Source organism: Centruroides sculpturatus, unplaced genomic scaffold, assembly GCF_000671375.1.
Source record: "Centruroides sculpturatus isolate CEXI.00-Female unplaced genomic scaffold, Cexi_2.0 scaffold8, whole genome shotgun sequence".
Classification (NCBI taxonomy): Eukaryota; Metazoa; Arthropoda; class Arachnida; order Scorpiones; family Buthidae; genus Centruroides; species Centruroides sculpturatus.
Window position 1 is genome coordinate 1,663,756 of NW_019384535.1, and position 14,485 is coordinate 1,678,240.

The 14,485-nt window shown below is 27.1% G+C and overlaps 1 protein-coding gene across 1 annotated transcript; it reads right to left on the reverse strand.

Moving 5' to 3' along the window:
* Window positions 1-3,803: 3,803 nt before the first annotated feature.
* On the reverse strand, window positions 3,804-4,368 carry LOC111623210 (glutamate--cysteine ligase regulatory subunit-like; the record flags this gene model as incomplete). Its single annotated transcript, XM_023365710.1, has 3 exons — window positions 3,804-4,080; window positions 4,153-4,267; window positions 4,339-4,368. Coding segments are annotated over 3 exons (312 nt in total), but the record flags the coding sequence as incomplete, so codon positions are not given.
* Window positions 4,369-14,485: the final 10,117 nt, after the last annotated feature.

Genomic DNA, 14,485 nt, shown 5'->3' on the forward strand with positions numbered 1-14,485 from the left:
GGAATAAACATATTTGACATACAATTAGTATACTTTTAACGAACTAATGATGATTTATCATTAATTAAACATAAATTTTAAATATAAACAACATAAATATGAGGAACAAAGCGTGGGCATGTTCTTGCCGATATAACCTATAATTTACTTTAAAAAAATTGCCTATAGACTTGAAACGTAAGTAATAGACTATTCTTGTTTTATATNTTTTTTGAAAGGATGACTACATTCGTATAGGCCTATACATTCAGATTCGTTAATCTGCTAATTAATTCTTGAACTACATGAGGGATTTTAATGGTAAATTAATTTAAATATCATCAATTAATGCTTCCCATTAATTGTTAATTAGTTATGAAATAAATTTTAAATGTTATTTCGTCAATTTAATAAAGATTTCGCACGTTATTTACTGATTTTCTACGCAAATCTATATGAAAATCAAGGATGGAAATGATATCAGTGATATAAATTTGCATTTTTCCAGCGGAATAAACATATTTGACATACAATTAGTATACTTTTAACGAACTAATGATGATTTATCATTAATTAAACATAAATTTTAAATATAAACAACATAAATATAAGAATTTATCTGCTCTACTTAATGCGATGGGAGTAATAAATTTTAAGTTTTCAACTTTATTAAGTAAAATATACTTTTAAAAATGTCTTAAAATAAACATTTATAAATGTACTTTTATTATATTAAATTTATTGCAATTATTAAGCGTAAAATTTTTAATAAAATTTACTTCAAAATTAGTTAAATTTGCAAGGAATTAAAATTATAAAGGAATTTAAATATTTTTATTTTTAAACTAAAATATAATTTTATTTTTAAAAGATATAAAATAAATTATTTGAAAAATGTACCCAGTAAAACCTGTCCAAAACGAAAACCTGCCTAAATGAAAAAAAAATTCTTCGGAATGGAACGATTTTCTGTTTTAAAAAACCCGTTTAAAACGGAAACTGGTGTAAACAAAAATTTATATTCGGTACCGCACGATTTTACTGTATTCTAAGTCGACAAGTAGACAAGAACTAAAATGTAGCAATAGAGTAAAGAAATAAACTCTTATAGTAGCAAATGGAACTATTACATGAGGATGGACTAAGAGAAATAGCCAAAAATAGAAATTAGAACAAACCTAGAAAAAGATTTAAAACATAAAAAATGATCTTGAGGCCGATGAAGGCAGGAATCTGCCTAACTCCTGCATCCGAAACGACGACGATGATACTTCACGCCATTCGAGGCTCATCTCTCTCTATTTCTTCACGCCTAGCGAAATAGCGATTTAGCTGTTTGATATGTATAAAGCGGACTCGTACGTTACCGAATATTTTCGGTTTGCCAGGTTTTCGTTTAGAACAGGTTTTTAACACAGAAAATCGCTGGGTTTCTACCATTTTTTTCTGTTTATGCAGGTTTTCGTTTTATTAAGGATTCGTTTTGCACAGGTTTTATGGTTTAGTTGCTATGAACTTAGTTTCATCTAATTGTGATTCACGTTTTATTATTAAGGATGTTATCTAATTGTAAGAGTTAATCCAATAATTGTGAAAATTCTGTATTTTCTTAAGCGTGTATATAGAAAGCATAAAATGCTATTTATTACACACAGTTAAACCTGTTCAAAACGGAATCTTAGTAAAACAAAAACATTCCAATTCAGAAAAACTATTTGGTTCCGCACGACTTCGGTTTACGCAAGTTTTACTGTATAGGCTACATAGATACATAATTCACATACATAAATATTAATGACTAATTGGTGCATACCTATATAAAATTTATCTTTATGTAAATTTATAATGCAATAAAATTTAAGTGCATAAATGAATAAATTAGTTAATTAATTAAATAATTTATAAAATAAACAATTTTAAAGCAAATTATTAACATTTAAATTATAAATTTTCAAAATATGTTTTACAGTCAAATTTCATTTACGAATTTTAAATTATACGGTAAAACCAGTCCAAAACGAAACCTCAATGCGACGGAAACCTGTCTAAAAGGAAAAAAATCTTCGGAACGTAGCCATTTTTTACGTTAACAAAACACCTATACAAAATGAAAACCTGCCAAGCCGGAAAAGACATTCGCTCCCCTGAGATTCCGTCTTACACAGGTTTTAAGGTTTTACTATATAAATTAATATATTTAAATAAAAATAAAAGCATTTTTATAAGCTTGAATATTTAGGCTATATTTGTATCCCTCTTATTTGAAAAAAAAAGGATTCATTTCATTTTTTGTAAACGAAAACTAAATTTTATGTACACAGTGTACAGATAATAAACGAAACTTTTATTTCATAAATTTTTTTTCGTTAATATTGATAGTTTTAAAGAAAAATTAACTTAATTTTGAATGGAGTTTCCTGTATATGAAGTTTATCATTGTGAGAGAAAAAAATTCATACAATATTCAAGATTTTTGATAGTGGTACAGTAGAAAGAAGCAAGATTCACGATAAGATCTTTAAATGGTAAAAAGTAACATTACGTGATTTAGCATGAGAAGGAAATTGTTATCTTTGCCTCAAAAAGTAAAAAGAAAAAAATGTTATAATTAAAGTACGATGATCTTTAATACAAACCAACTGTAATATGGTTTTTAAGTTTAAATTCTGAACTTTATATAAAATAATACAGTATAAAACCTGTGTAAACCGGAATCGCACGGTACAGAATATTTATTTTTTTAATATAGAAAATCGTTCCATTCAGAAGAATTTTTCCTTTTTATTCAGGTTCCGTTTTGGACAGGTTTTACTGTATTTTTATACGTTCTAAATATAAATATGAGTTTACATAGTGCAATTTAGATTTATTTTCGTATTTTTTAAATTCATTTTATCTTTTTTATCACGAAAATTATTGACTATTTACTTTATTTTTTATGAAATGGGACTGTAAGAAATTAAAGTTTCCTGCGGAAATGAAATTAAAATAAATATAGCCCGTGACTATTGTATAGATAATGATAATATTTTATTCAAAACTAAATGACTATAATTTTGTAACAATTTTTTGCACGTGTATAATTTAAGATTATTTATAAAGACATTAATATTTTTTTCTGATAATTATGAAAATAATATTTTCTAAATAATCCCAAAGTTTAGAATTCCATTTATTCAGAATAAATTCAAAAGAAAATCATAAGTTGATTGAGAAAGATGAGGTTGGGCCCTCCTTAACACAAATTTAGGGCCTCTCGTCTTTCTAAAAGTCATAGAAAATATTTAAATAAAATAAATAAAAGTAGATTTTAGCAATTACAGTAAAACCTGTTCAAAACGGAATCCGAATAAAAAGGAAACCTGTCTAAACGTAAAAGTTTCTTCGGAACGTTAAAAAGAATCTGATCAAAATGGAAACTTGCCAAGATAGAAAAAATATTCGATACCGAGAAATTCCGGTTTACACAGGTTTTCCTGTATCTATAAAATTTTAATTTATATCACTTCTCTTGTTTGATTTTATTTTACGTAAAAACTAAATTTTGGAAGTAACTGGATCAAAAGCCCTTCTTGTCCTGTGTATGAACAGAAGCTTTGAGTATTGCGATATAAAATACTGTAATATATGATATATGTATATACAATAAAACCTGTGTAAAACGGAATCGTACGGTATCGAATATTTTTCCTGGCTTGGCAGGTTACTGTTTTATACAGGTTTTATGTTAAAATAGAAAAACGCTACGTTCAGGTATTTTCCGTTTAAGCAGGTTTACGTTGTAGCCAAGTTCTTTTTTTATACTTATAATCGAACAAATGCAGTTTTAAATAATTTAATATATTTACATCTTTATAACTTTAATTGAAAACATCTACAGTTTTAGAATCTTGGTTAAATTGCTTCAATATATACAAATTACGTGAGGACATTTTCATGTTATTTTAGATAAGCACAGTATGAATCCTTTGCTCTGTATGATCCCTCTTCCTTTAACCATTACTGAATAACGCGTGATCCACTGCATGCCCCAGGATTTGGGATCGATGTCATGCGTCGTTTCCTTAAAAATCTTCAGAATCATGTCGTGAGGAAGAATATCTAAATGAAAATTTCAAATTGGACATTAATAGAAAATTTAAATAAGTAATTATGAAACCAAATGAAACTAACCTTTAGGATCGCTGTGTGTGAGGAGTTGAATGTCATTCTCTTTAGCAAATTGAATCATCTCCGGAGGCATCACGCAACAGGATTCTAGGTTGACTTGATTTACGCTAGGCTTTATCTACCAAAGGACAATTTTTTTCATTACTCAATAGGTAAACAGATACGATTGCCGCAAAATTACACGCTTACTTTCGCCCACTCGTACAGATGACGCAAGAGATTNGTTTACTTAGCAAGCATCTTAATTATTTAATCTAAAAATAAATAAACAAAACACCTAACTTCTATAATTTAAATTATAGCAAAATCTGTTCAAAACTGAAACTGAGTAGGCCTACAACGGAAACCTGCCAAGCCGATTTCCGTTTTACACAGGTTTTACCGCATTTGATTTGAAATATGACGAAAACAAAATACAGTTAAATCTGTGTAAACCAGAATCACACGGTACCGAATATTTTTATCCGGTTTCCGTTTTGAACAGGTTCTTTTTTAACATAAAAATAGCTTCGTTCGGAACAATTTATTTTTGTTTAGACAGGTTTTCTTTCTATTCGGGCTTTACTGTAAACTTATTTATCTGCAGTGTACTGTACAGTACTGTACAGTTAAACTTCTATTTAATGCCGTCATTTTTTTCATCTCTATCAATAAAATTAACACAGAATTGAGTTGGCGCTGAGACGAGCTACTTCAAATAATAAAAATGTTATTTATTGTAGTAACGGTATATAAATCACATCATTTGATGATAATGATTTGTAATGCAAAATCGTAAATTTATTAGTTCACATACACAGTTTCTCTATTTAATACTTAGGAGAAGATCCGTATTTGCTTTACGAGAATTTCACTATTTTGGGGAGCGCTGTAGCAAAGTTTACTGTACATTTTGTGATTTGTACATATTTTAAACTGTTTTTTAAGCAACTGTCTTATAAATTTTCAATTATATTAAAAATTAAGGCACTAAGAGATCCTTTAAAAGATCCATGTTCTTCTTGACTTCGACTGGACGCACAAAATAAGGGACTAGAGTTATCAGGCATATAGTATACTAGCTGTTACCCGCGAATTCGTCCGCGGAAGTTTTGCAAGCAAACCCCATTTACATTCAATATTTCAATAACTATAGTAATTGTTAGGTCTATATAATACCTACTGCTGAAGAGAATTGCCGAGAATCATCAAACGAACTATTTTCAATTTGATCAATTTTCTGGAGCGTTTACAATCGTTCTATAATCGAACCAATATGCAATAACAAATTCGAATTTAAAACGGTTCGAACATTTTTAAAATCGAAATAGATAAAAATATTTATAACAATGTCTGAAATGTTATCAATTTAATACACTTAAGTATTCAATGAAGACTAAATGTAGTTGAAAACAAAAAATCGCATCTAAAATAGTACAGTAGAAGCCGTTCTTCCGTTTAAGACTTAATCCTCTCCCTCACCCCCCGCGGGGGAATTTCTAAAAATCCTTTCTTAGTGTGCGTTTTCATGACGAACTCTAACTGTGTACCAAATTTCTGCTCTTTAGGTCCAGCGGTTTGCTCTGGGCGATGATGAATCAGTGAGTCATTCAGACAGTCAGTCAGGACAAGCAATTTTATATATATAGATTAGGGTCAGAACCTGATATAACTCGAATCGAACCATCCATCAGAATTTCTAAGTCAATCCTGAAAAATGTAGGTATTTATAAGAAAAATTAATATTTTTTGAAATTCAAAATAAAAAAAAAAAATATATATANTAATACGGTATTTTATATATATATATATATTTATTTATTAATAAAATTACTGCTATATAATTTAGTTTTACTGTTAAAAAATTCATATTTTTACATTAAAAAGTAAAAACAAACGAGCTCATGTAAGCTTTTCTAAAGATCAAATGTGTGGTTTGCAATGAAGCTTACTCAGACTATATCCATTTCTAAATAAAGATTGAAAAGGACCAAGAATAAAGTATATAAACTTTATATATATTGTATTTTATTTTGTTTTCTAATATTAATAAGATAAACATGGAAGTTATTTTAAAATGAATATGATTTTAGGCAATCTATACATTAAATAATAAATGAATTAAGTGGGATAAAAATCCTATATTTGTCTGAAAAATGAAAAATATCTCCGAAACTAGAGATAAATGGTGCTTCCAAGATAAATTTGATATATTTTACAATACTGTCTACCTATAGAAGAGGGTTTAAGTTACTATACGTCGAATTAATCTTAAAAATATTTATAAATAATTAATATCATTACAGGAATTCAATATTAAACATGAATAACAATTACACATTTTTGACATAAGAATGAAAACAAATATAACTTTATATTAAATTATGCAAAAATTTAATTTAAAAAACTATTTCTTCGGAGAGTAAACTCACTTTATCTAAATTTCAATTACAGAACTCGAAAATCTAATTTTATTTAATGGTTTTAGTGTGTAATAATTATATCATTTTTGAAGTTAAGACAATGCAGAATTTTTTTTTATTATTTGTCTTTTTATGAAGTTTTCTTCAAGTAATTGTAAGTGTTACTTCTGCGGTTGGTGGAAAATGGATAAAATATAGACTTGTGTGTATTTTCTGCATTGTCTTAACTTCAAAATAGAAGATATTCAGAGTTATGTAATAATTATATTATTATTATTACACGTTGAAAATATAGACTTAAATGTTTTTTAATACCGATAATCAAAGAAAATTTTGTTTTTATATTAAGTTAATTAATCTAAAAATCTATTCATTAAAAAATTTTCGAATTAATTAAAATTCAATAGATCTAAGAGCATCTTTGATGAAGTAGTGTATAATAGAAGTACTGTATTATATTTGCTTAGGGATAAATATATCTGAAATTGAGAAGCTTAGCAATTGAATTTTTTTCTTTTGTAAAGTCAAACAAGTTTATTTATTTATAAGAATTGTCAAAGTCATTTTCTAATTATTAGTTATTTATTCTCTATAGAAGGAAGTCTATTTTCTTCAACTTTATAAAATTATATCTACGTTTACTTTGAATGTAAAATTCTAATTTGAAAAATATATCTCTTACATCGGCATCCTCACAAAATTTTCCGAGGGGAGTTAAAGATTAGAGACAACTAATTATTTAATTTTGGGGGGATTTTCCACAGGTATATTATAGAATACAGTATTACATCACTGCAATGATGGAGGGTGTAAATTTATGTCTCAAATCACTTTTACGATTCTAATTTATGGAATTTTTTACTCCATCACAGGGAGAGGCAAGCCCCCTGTTTGCCCCCTTCTGCGGACACCTATGACTTTCATTTAGACTATTTAAATATTATTTCCGAATTTTTTTATAATGAAATTGAAAAAAATAACTTTTATGTAGTCTGTGTTATTTTAAGAAATTAGTTTTTGTCTTTATAAACTTTAAAATTACAATAGTTCTCGTATCAACATAATAATATAATTAAATAGCTAAATTCTAGAGTTTTTAGCAAATTATTAAATTTCGACTTTTATTACTTTAAGACGTAAGAAAATATTAGATAATTACAAACGTTATTTGTTTAATTGCTGTTGTTTGAGTGCCACATCTAACACATTGTGGATTAATTAAGTGGCCGGCCTAATTTTCATTTCCTTCGGATGGGTCACATTGGTAAAGCCATCGGTTGACGTAAATTGATTCTCCTGGACTATCCATTATAAGTTATGAGGGTCCGGATCGGATTTGAGCCCGGTTCCCTTATAAGTTAATGCCTTACTACTTCCATCTGGCTGACTAATTTCATAATTAAATTGAAAAAAATAATACTTTTTACTTCTACTATGTTCTGTATATTAGAAAATTACTCTTTACAGGCCAATTAATTATACTGTAATATAGGCCTAATATAATTAATCGACTTACATAAAGTAATTATAACACAATAAATCATATTAAAATATATTATAGCTTGATAAGATTTCTTATTATATATAATTTCACTTAATTCTCAAAAAGGTAAAAGTGATTTAAACGGCAAGTTTTATACTATAAAGTTTCTATTTAAATGAAAATTAATTAAAGAATATTTAATAGATGTATAAAAATTAATATTTATATGAAATTATATTATCTTGTTCTATAAATAAGGTAACTTATTTTTAAAATGTAATATATCAAAACATGATAATACTCGTTAATAAATGTTTAAAAATTATTTAGAATAACAAATTGTTCCTAATGATAAGTATCATAACTTAGATTTTTAATAATTTCCTTAAAAGAAATATTACAAAATATTTTGGAAGGGTAACTAACAGGGAATAGAGGGATGATGTGAAGAAATGATGCAAGAATAGGATTTATGAGCTGGTTCACCATGTACTGTTCTTGACAGAGAGGAGTGGTAAATGGCATCGGACTTCAATGGAAACTGGTTCTACGGATAGTGATGATGATGATTTTGATACATTATAAATTTTTAAAATTAAAAATTTTACAAACTTCATTACTGNTATTTTTTATAAAAAGTTATAATTAATTTAGAATAATTAATAAAACTTTCAAATGTTCTAAGTATTTTGAAATATTAAAAAGTAGGAATATTACAATAATTTTGTCATATTTACCATCAAAAATAATCATTAGTTTTAATTAATTATTACTTCGAATGATAAAAACATCATTTATTATAGAAAGGAAAGTATTCATTTTCCAACCATTTATGTTAATTTTCTAAACCTGATATTAATGAAATATTATCATATACATAGTTGAAACTCTCATCGTTTTTCAAAGCAAACATTTTTTATCTAGAATATTAGTTGTAAAGCTGTCATAATGAGAAGGACAGGATAATGTTTTCCGTCTTGGAACAGATCCCCTTCTTCGATATTCTTTTCGCCTCACGAACCTAGAAGGCATTTACCTAGGGGCATCATCAGTTATTGGTGCAATGCGAATGGCAGCATGATTGCTCTGTTACATCAATTTATTGGTGGCCAGGCCAGATAGCCGTTGACACCATTGGATGACCCGTAATTTTTTCTTATTTATGGCCATGCGGCCAATGTAATGACTAGGACCAATTAGCTTAATTTCCACACATTATCTATTGAATTCGAAGAAAAATTCCCCCAAGCCAGCTAAATAATCTTATCCGAATCGAAATATATACCAGTAATAGTAGAGTCATTATTTTTTAAAAGATTTTTTTGATTCGTTTAAACTCTCGACGATAAATGAAAACTAATGAAAGAGACGTTAGTTAATTTGCAATTTATTTATTTATTTTTTCTTGATTTAAAAGCAGATAAATACTCGATTTTTTTTTACTTTAAGCATTAACACACTTCATTAGTTTAATGAAAGGTTTCGCTAACAGCTTTTAAGCTAAAATTTTCAAGCCTCTGAAGCATCTTTTATCTTTAATTTTTTTACCATTTAATTTACAATTCAAATATAAATAGGGCTTCAATATATTTTGGACTCGAAAATTATGTCTCAAATTTTTAAAATACAGTAAATTCCTTTTGTTTCCGAGTTCAGAAAATAGGGACAAAACCTATTAATTAACTAAATAAAAATGCAATTAATCCAATTAAACAGACTTTACACGATTATTTTTACAACTGTTAATCGAAAAATTTGAAACTTTTATTTCCAATATCTGTCAAATTTGAGAAGCTTGCACTTTTTCAGCTCTCTTAATTCAAGCTTTAAATTGGAAAATCTCATTTTCCTCCCCTCTCCGAAAATGAATTTGGCCATATGTCTTTTCTCTCATGAATCCAAACAGTTGAATTATTCGTTTTCCCGTATTTATCGATCGTCTTCAAATGTATATTCACGCCCACTCTCTCGCTTTCCGTCCAATAAAAATGATAAAGCTGTTGAAAATACCACGCCTACATAAGAAATGGCATTTAGCATGATTCAAAAAAATGTCAAAAATTAAAAATAAAATAAAATTATAAACATTTTCTAACTGATTTTCCTTTTTCTATTACAATTTTTATCGTAAATAACGTGAAAAATATCAAAAATATTAATATTTTTTCATTGCAATTAATTAATAAATAATTAAATATATTCTAAATTATTTAAACGATAGTTTTTAATTATTATTATAATTTATCATAATACACACAGTACTGTACATATTTATTGCATTAGTAACTTAGAAAATATTAAATTTTTATTATTAAGGGGGATATTATTGTAAAAATTTATATATTATAGTAAGCTTGTGTTTGTTTGAATAAATTTCATATAATTTAGATTAAGTTGAGCATAAATGTACAATAAATTTAGGAAGAAAATATACTAAAAATAATAACGCATTTAACTACATCTACGAAAGTTGAGCTATAAATTCAAGTAAAGAAAAAGTATTTCTAAATCACAAAGATAAAATTTATTGCAAATCCATTAAACACCTTCTAATTCGTAAAAAGAAAGATTAGCTACTTCGAGCCCCCAGGGGGAATACAAAGAGAAAATAATGATAAACGTGAAGATGAACGGAAAAATCTTGTCAAAAATGCCTTAAAATTCTCTTTACACGCAATTATTTCTTATTTTAAAATATATAAGTAATTCTTGAATATGTTTAGAATAAATTTTAAAAGAAAGAAACGAGTTTATTATTTTTATTTGAATTCTAAAAATTCATTTAAAGGCATCATAAACATGCAAATTAATATAAAGCAATATCGAGTGCATAACTTGTAAAGCTCTTGAAATGTAGTCTAATCATTAATCCTAACGACAGGACAGAAAACCCATAAAAACTACTACATGAGTAGAGCTATCAAATCAACTAGATCTTAAAATTCGTTTATAGTTGCAACATTTTAGATCCGAACTGTTGAGATTGCACTAACAACGATTGCAAAGAATTATTAAAGGACCAACACTATCACATAAACAAGATCTGGTACTGTGTTAAAACTACCCGTAAATCGTTGTCCTTTGACATTTATAAGAGGGGAAGGAAAGTGAAAGGACTACTTCTCCATACAAATATCCATCGAAGCGATTTTAATGAGAAAAGACAGCCTTAAAGATGAGGCCCTTGAGATTTGAAAATCTAACGATCGGCTGAATATAAATTGAATGGATAGATACATTATTATATTTAGTTAATTCTCTCGATATTTAAATACTAAAATGTATAAACATTATAAACTTTTAATTATTTAAAAATTAGTTAAGAGAAATCGCATTTTAAGTATGAAATTGTAATGAATCGCCTTCATCCAATCTAACTCTGCGAAGCTTGATTATAATTTATTACCTTCATCAAGTAAATTAAAATTAGAATTAATTGATTAAAAAGTAATTCTAATTCTTATCTTTGTTTATTTAGTAACAAATTAAGATCATTTATCCTAATTTAATACTTAATTTTATCGTTTAGATTTAATTTTCCACTAAATTCCATTGATAAAGTAGTAAGATATTTTCTTTGAATTATATTATTTTTTATTATAATAAATCGATATTTGACAATTCAAAGAAGAAAAAAAAATTATCTAAATTTTATCTCCTCGCACTTTGGATTAAATTGATTGGGTTTTAATTATGCTTTCCCACTCGCTGATGCTATCCAGTTGTTATTAAATCTATTAAATTTATAGTATGAACAAATCGTGAATGCTAAAATATGATTTATCTATTCGAAATATGAGATATATCGTATTAAAAGATGTCCAAGTGCATCATTGATTTGTAAGTTAATAAAGTAAAAACTGATGAAGATAGCTTAATTATATAAATTAATAATTAGACGATTATCAAATCTATTATTATTTTAAGAAACTTGAAAGATTTCTTTATATTAATATAATTAAAATAATTNGCAATAGTTATGAAAGGAAAATCTGGTACTATTGAGGCATAAACCTAAATAACTACCTGGCAGCCATTGCTACATTTCCTAAACTACTCCATCCTATCTAAATGCTAACTAAATTTAGAAAAATTCTAACTTGGAATATTAAACTGTTGTATTTTATAACACTTCTATTGAAAATATAAAGAGTATGACTAGATCAATTTCAGAATCATTTATTCACTCGATTTTAATAATAAACAAGTCAGTTTTAGAAAATCAGATGGCAACAAGCATTATTGAGTACAGAGGTACTAATTTTAATTACATTTAAAACGTTGCATTAAATAATGGATGTAATTATTTATATATTTAGTAAATTCCAGAAGCTAAACTGATTTACATTGAAGTATGACAGGTGAAGCTTCTTCTTTCTACAGCGATTAAAATGAGATCGTGGATGCCTGAAGGTAGAAAAGTAATTTTCTTTTAATAAATGTAAAATCAACTTCATTAATCTTATTGATATTTTATTCAATAGATTTTTTTAAATATAAATTATTTATCTGAAGATTTATACAGTATAACCTGTCTAAAACGAAACCAGAAATTTGCCTAAACGGAAAGAATTCTACGGAAAAAAAAGCGATTTTCTATGTTAAAAAGAAATCTTCTTAAAACGAAATTAACCGTTTACACAGGTTTTACTGAATATATACATATATGCACACAACGTGACTCAAAAGTCAGTTAACTGTCTTATACGTAGGCTATATGCATTATATATCATAATATTTTTAATGTAGATAAGTATGGCTACATTTTAGTTATTACATTTATAAACTAATACAGTAAAATCTGTCCAAAACGAAACCTGTCAAAACGGGGAAAAATTCTTCGGAACGGTGCGATTCCGTTTTAGACAGGTTTTATTGTAATTTATAGGCATGTAATTAAGCTACATTTTTAAAAGCTATGATGTAATAGATTTTTATTATTTAAGTTAATAAATGTAAGATGAATTTTTCCCGAAGAAATTATCCGACTAATATATTCTAAAGGAAAATGTATTCTTTCTACTGATTGGTTGGAGATAAAACAATGATATGGTGTGATTGTCAGAGATACGGTAACATTATAATTATTTAAATTTTAATTTGATTAATCATATCTCGGTCTTACGAAATGTCCAACCTTCTTTGAGAAAATTATAAAGAAAAGATTTCGTAAAGAAGAATTGTTATCTTAATTTATCTATCGTCTAAACAATGGATTTGTACGAGATTTTTACAGAAATTTACTGTATTTTCGGTGTAATTTTACACTAAAACCTGTGTAAACCGGAATCGCATGGTACAGTACCTGACATATAGTAAAAACCTGTCAAAACGAAATATAATTGTAATTCTTATATTTTTACAAATTAAACCTAGGCTATATAGTAAAACCTGTCCAAAACAAAACCTTAATAAGGCGGAAACCTGCCTAAACGGGAGAAAATTCTTCGAAACGCAACGAGTTTGTGTTAAAAAAAATAACCTGTTCAAAATGGAAACTTGCCAAACCGGAAAAGATATTTGATACCGTGCGAGTCCGGTTTACACAGGTTTCACTGTTTTCAGTTATATTTTACTAAAAGTTCAAGCTTAGAGTTGCAGCAACTGATCTAAAAAAGTATTCTAAAATTATCTTATGAATTCTTTGACAGATTGAAAAATTTTTAAATTGCCTACTGAGGACAAGTGCGTGTTTATATATAGGGTGGCCCACAAGTCAGTTAACAGTGTCTTGTTTTACATGTGAAAATATACTTGCAAGCTATCTGTGAATCTAAACTGAGCTTAAACCTGTTTATCAATATGTATTAATTTACATGGTTTTAAACGTAATCTGTCCAAAGCGGAACCTTAATGAAGCGGAAATTTGTCTAAGCGGAAACAATTCTTCGGATCGGAGCAATTTTTTTTAATGTTAAAAAGTAACCTGTTTAGAGTGAAAACATGCCAAATCGGAAAAAAAATTTCGGTACTGCGCCATTCCGGTTTACACAGGTTTTACTGTATTATTTACGCAATTTAAAGCATTTTCTAACATTTCTAGATATTTTAGAAACAGAGAAGATGAATTTAATTAAATTTAAGTTTTAAATCGTATAAATAAACTATAATTAAAGCTGAATTTAGTGTCGATATGGAATTGTCAGTTTTCAATTTAGAGTTATCCTGTCTTAGACAAATGTATTTTGCAAAATTATTCAATTTCTGCAAAATGGAAATCAATAAATCTAGGAGGGAAATGTTTAATCAATAAAATGAATGCGCTGATGTATCTTGAACACGAATTGTATGTGAGAAAATCTTCTGTAACTACATTTCAATCATAAATCTTTTAAGTCACTTTATCTTATTCTTGTACATATTCATCACGCATAATACATAGATAATTATAAGATAAATTACTTTGTTATTAATGTGACTAAATGATTAACAAAATTTGGAATGCTTAATT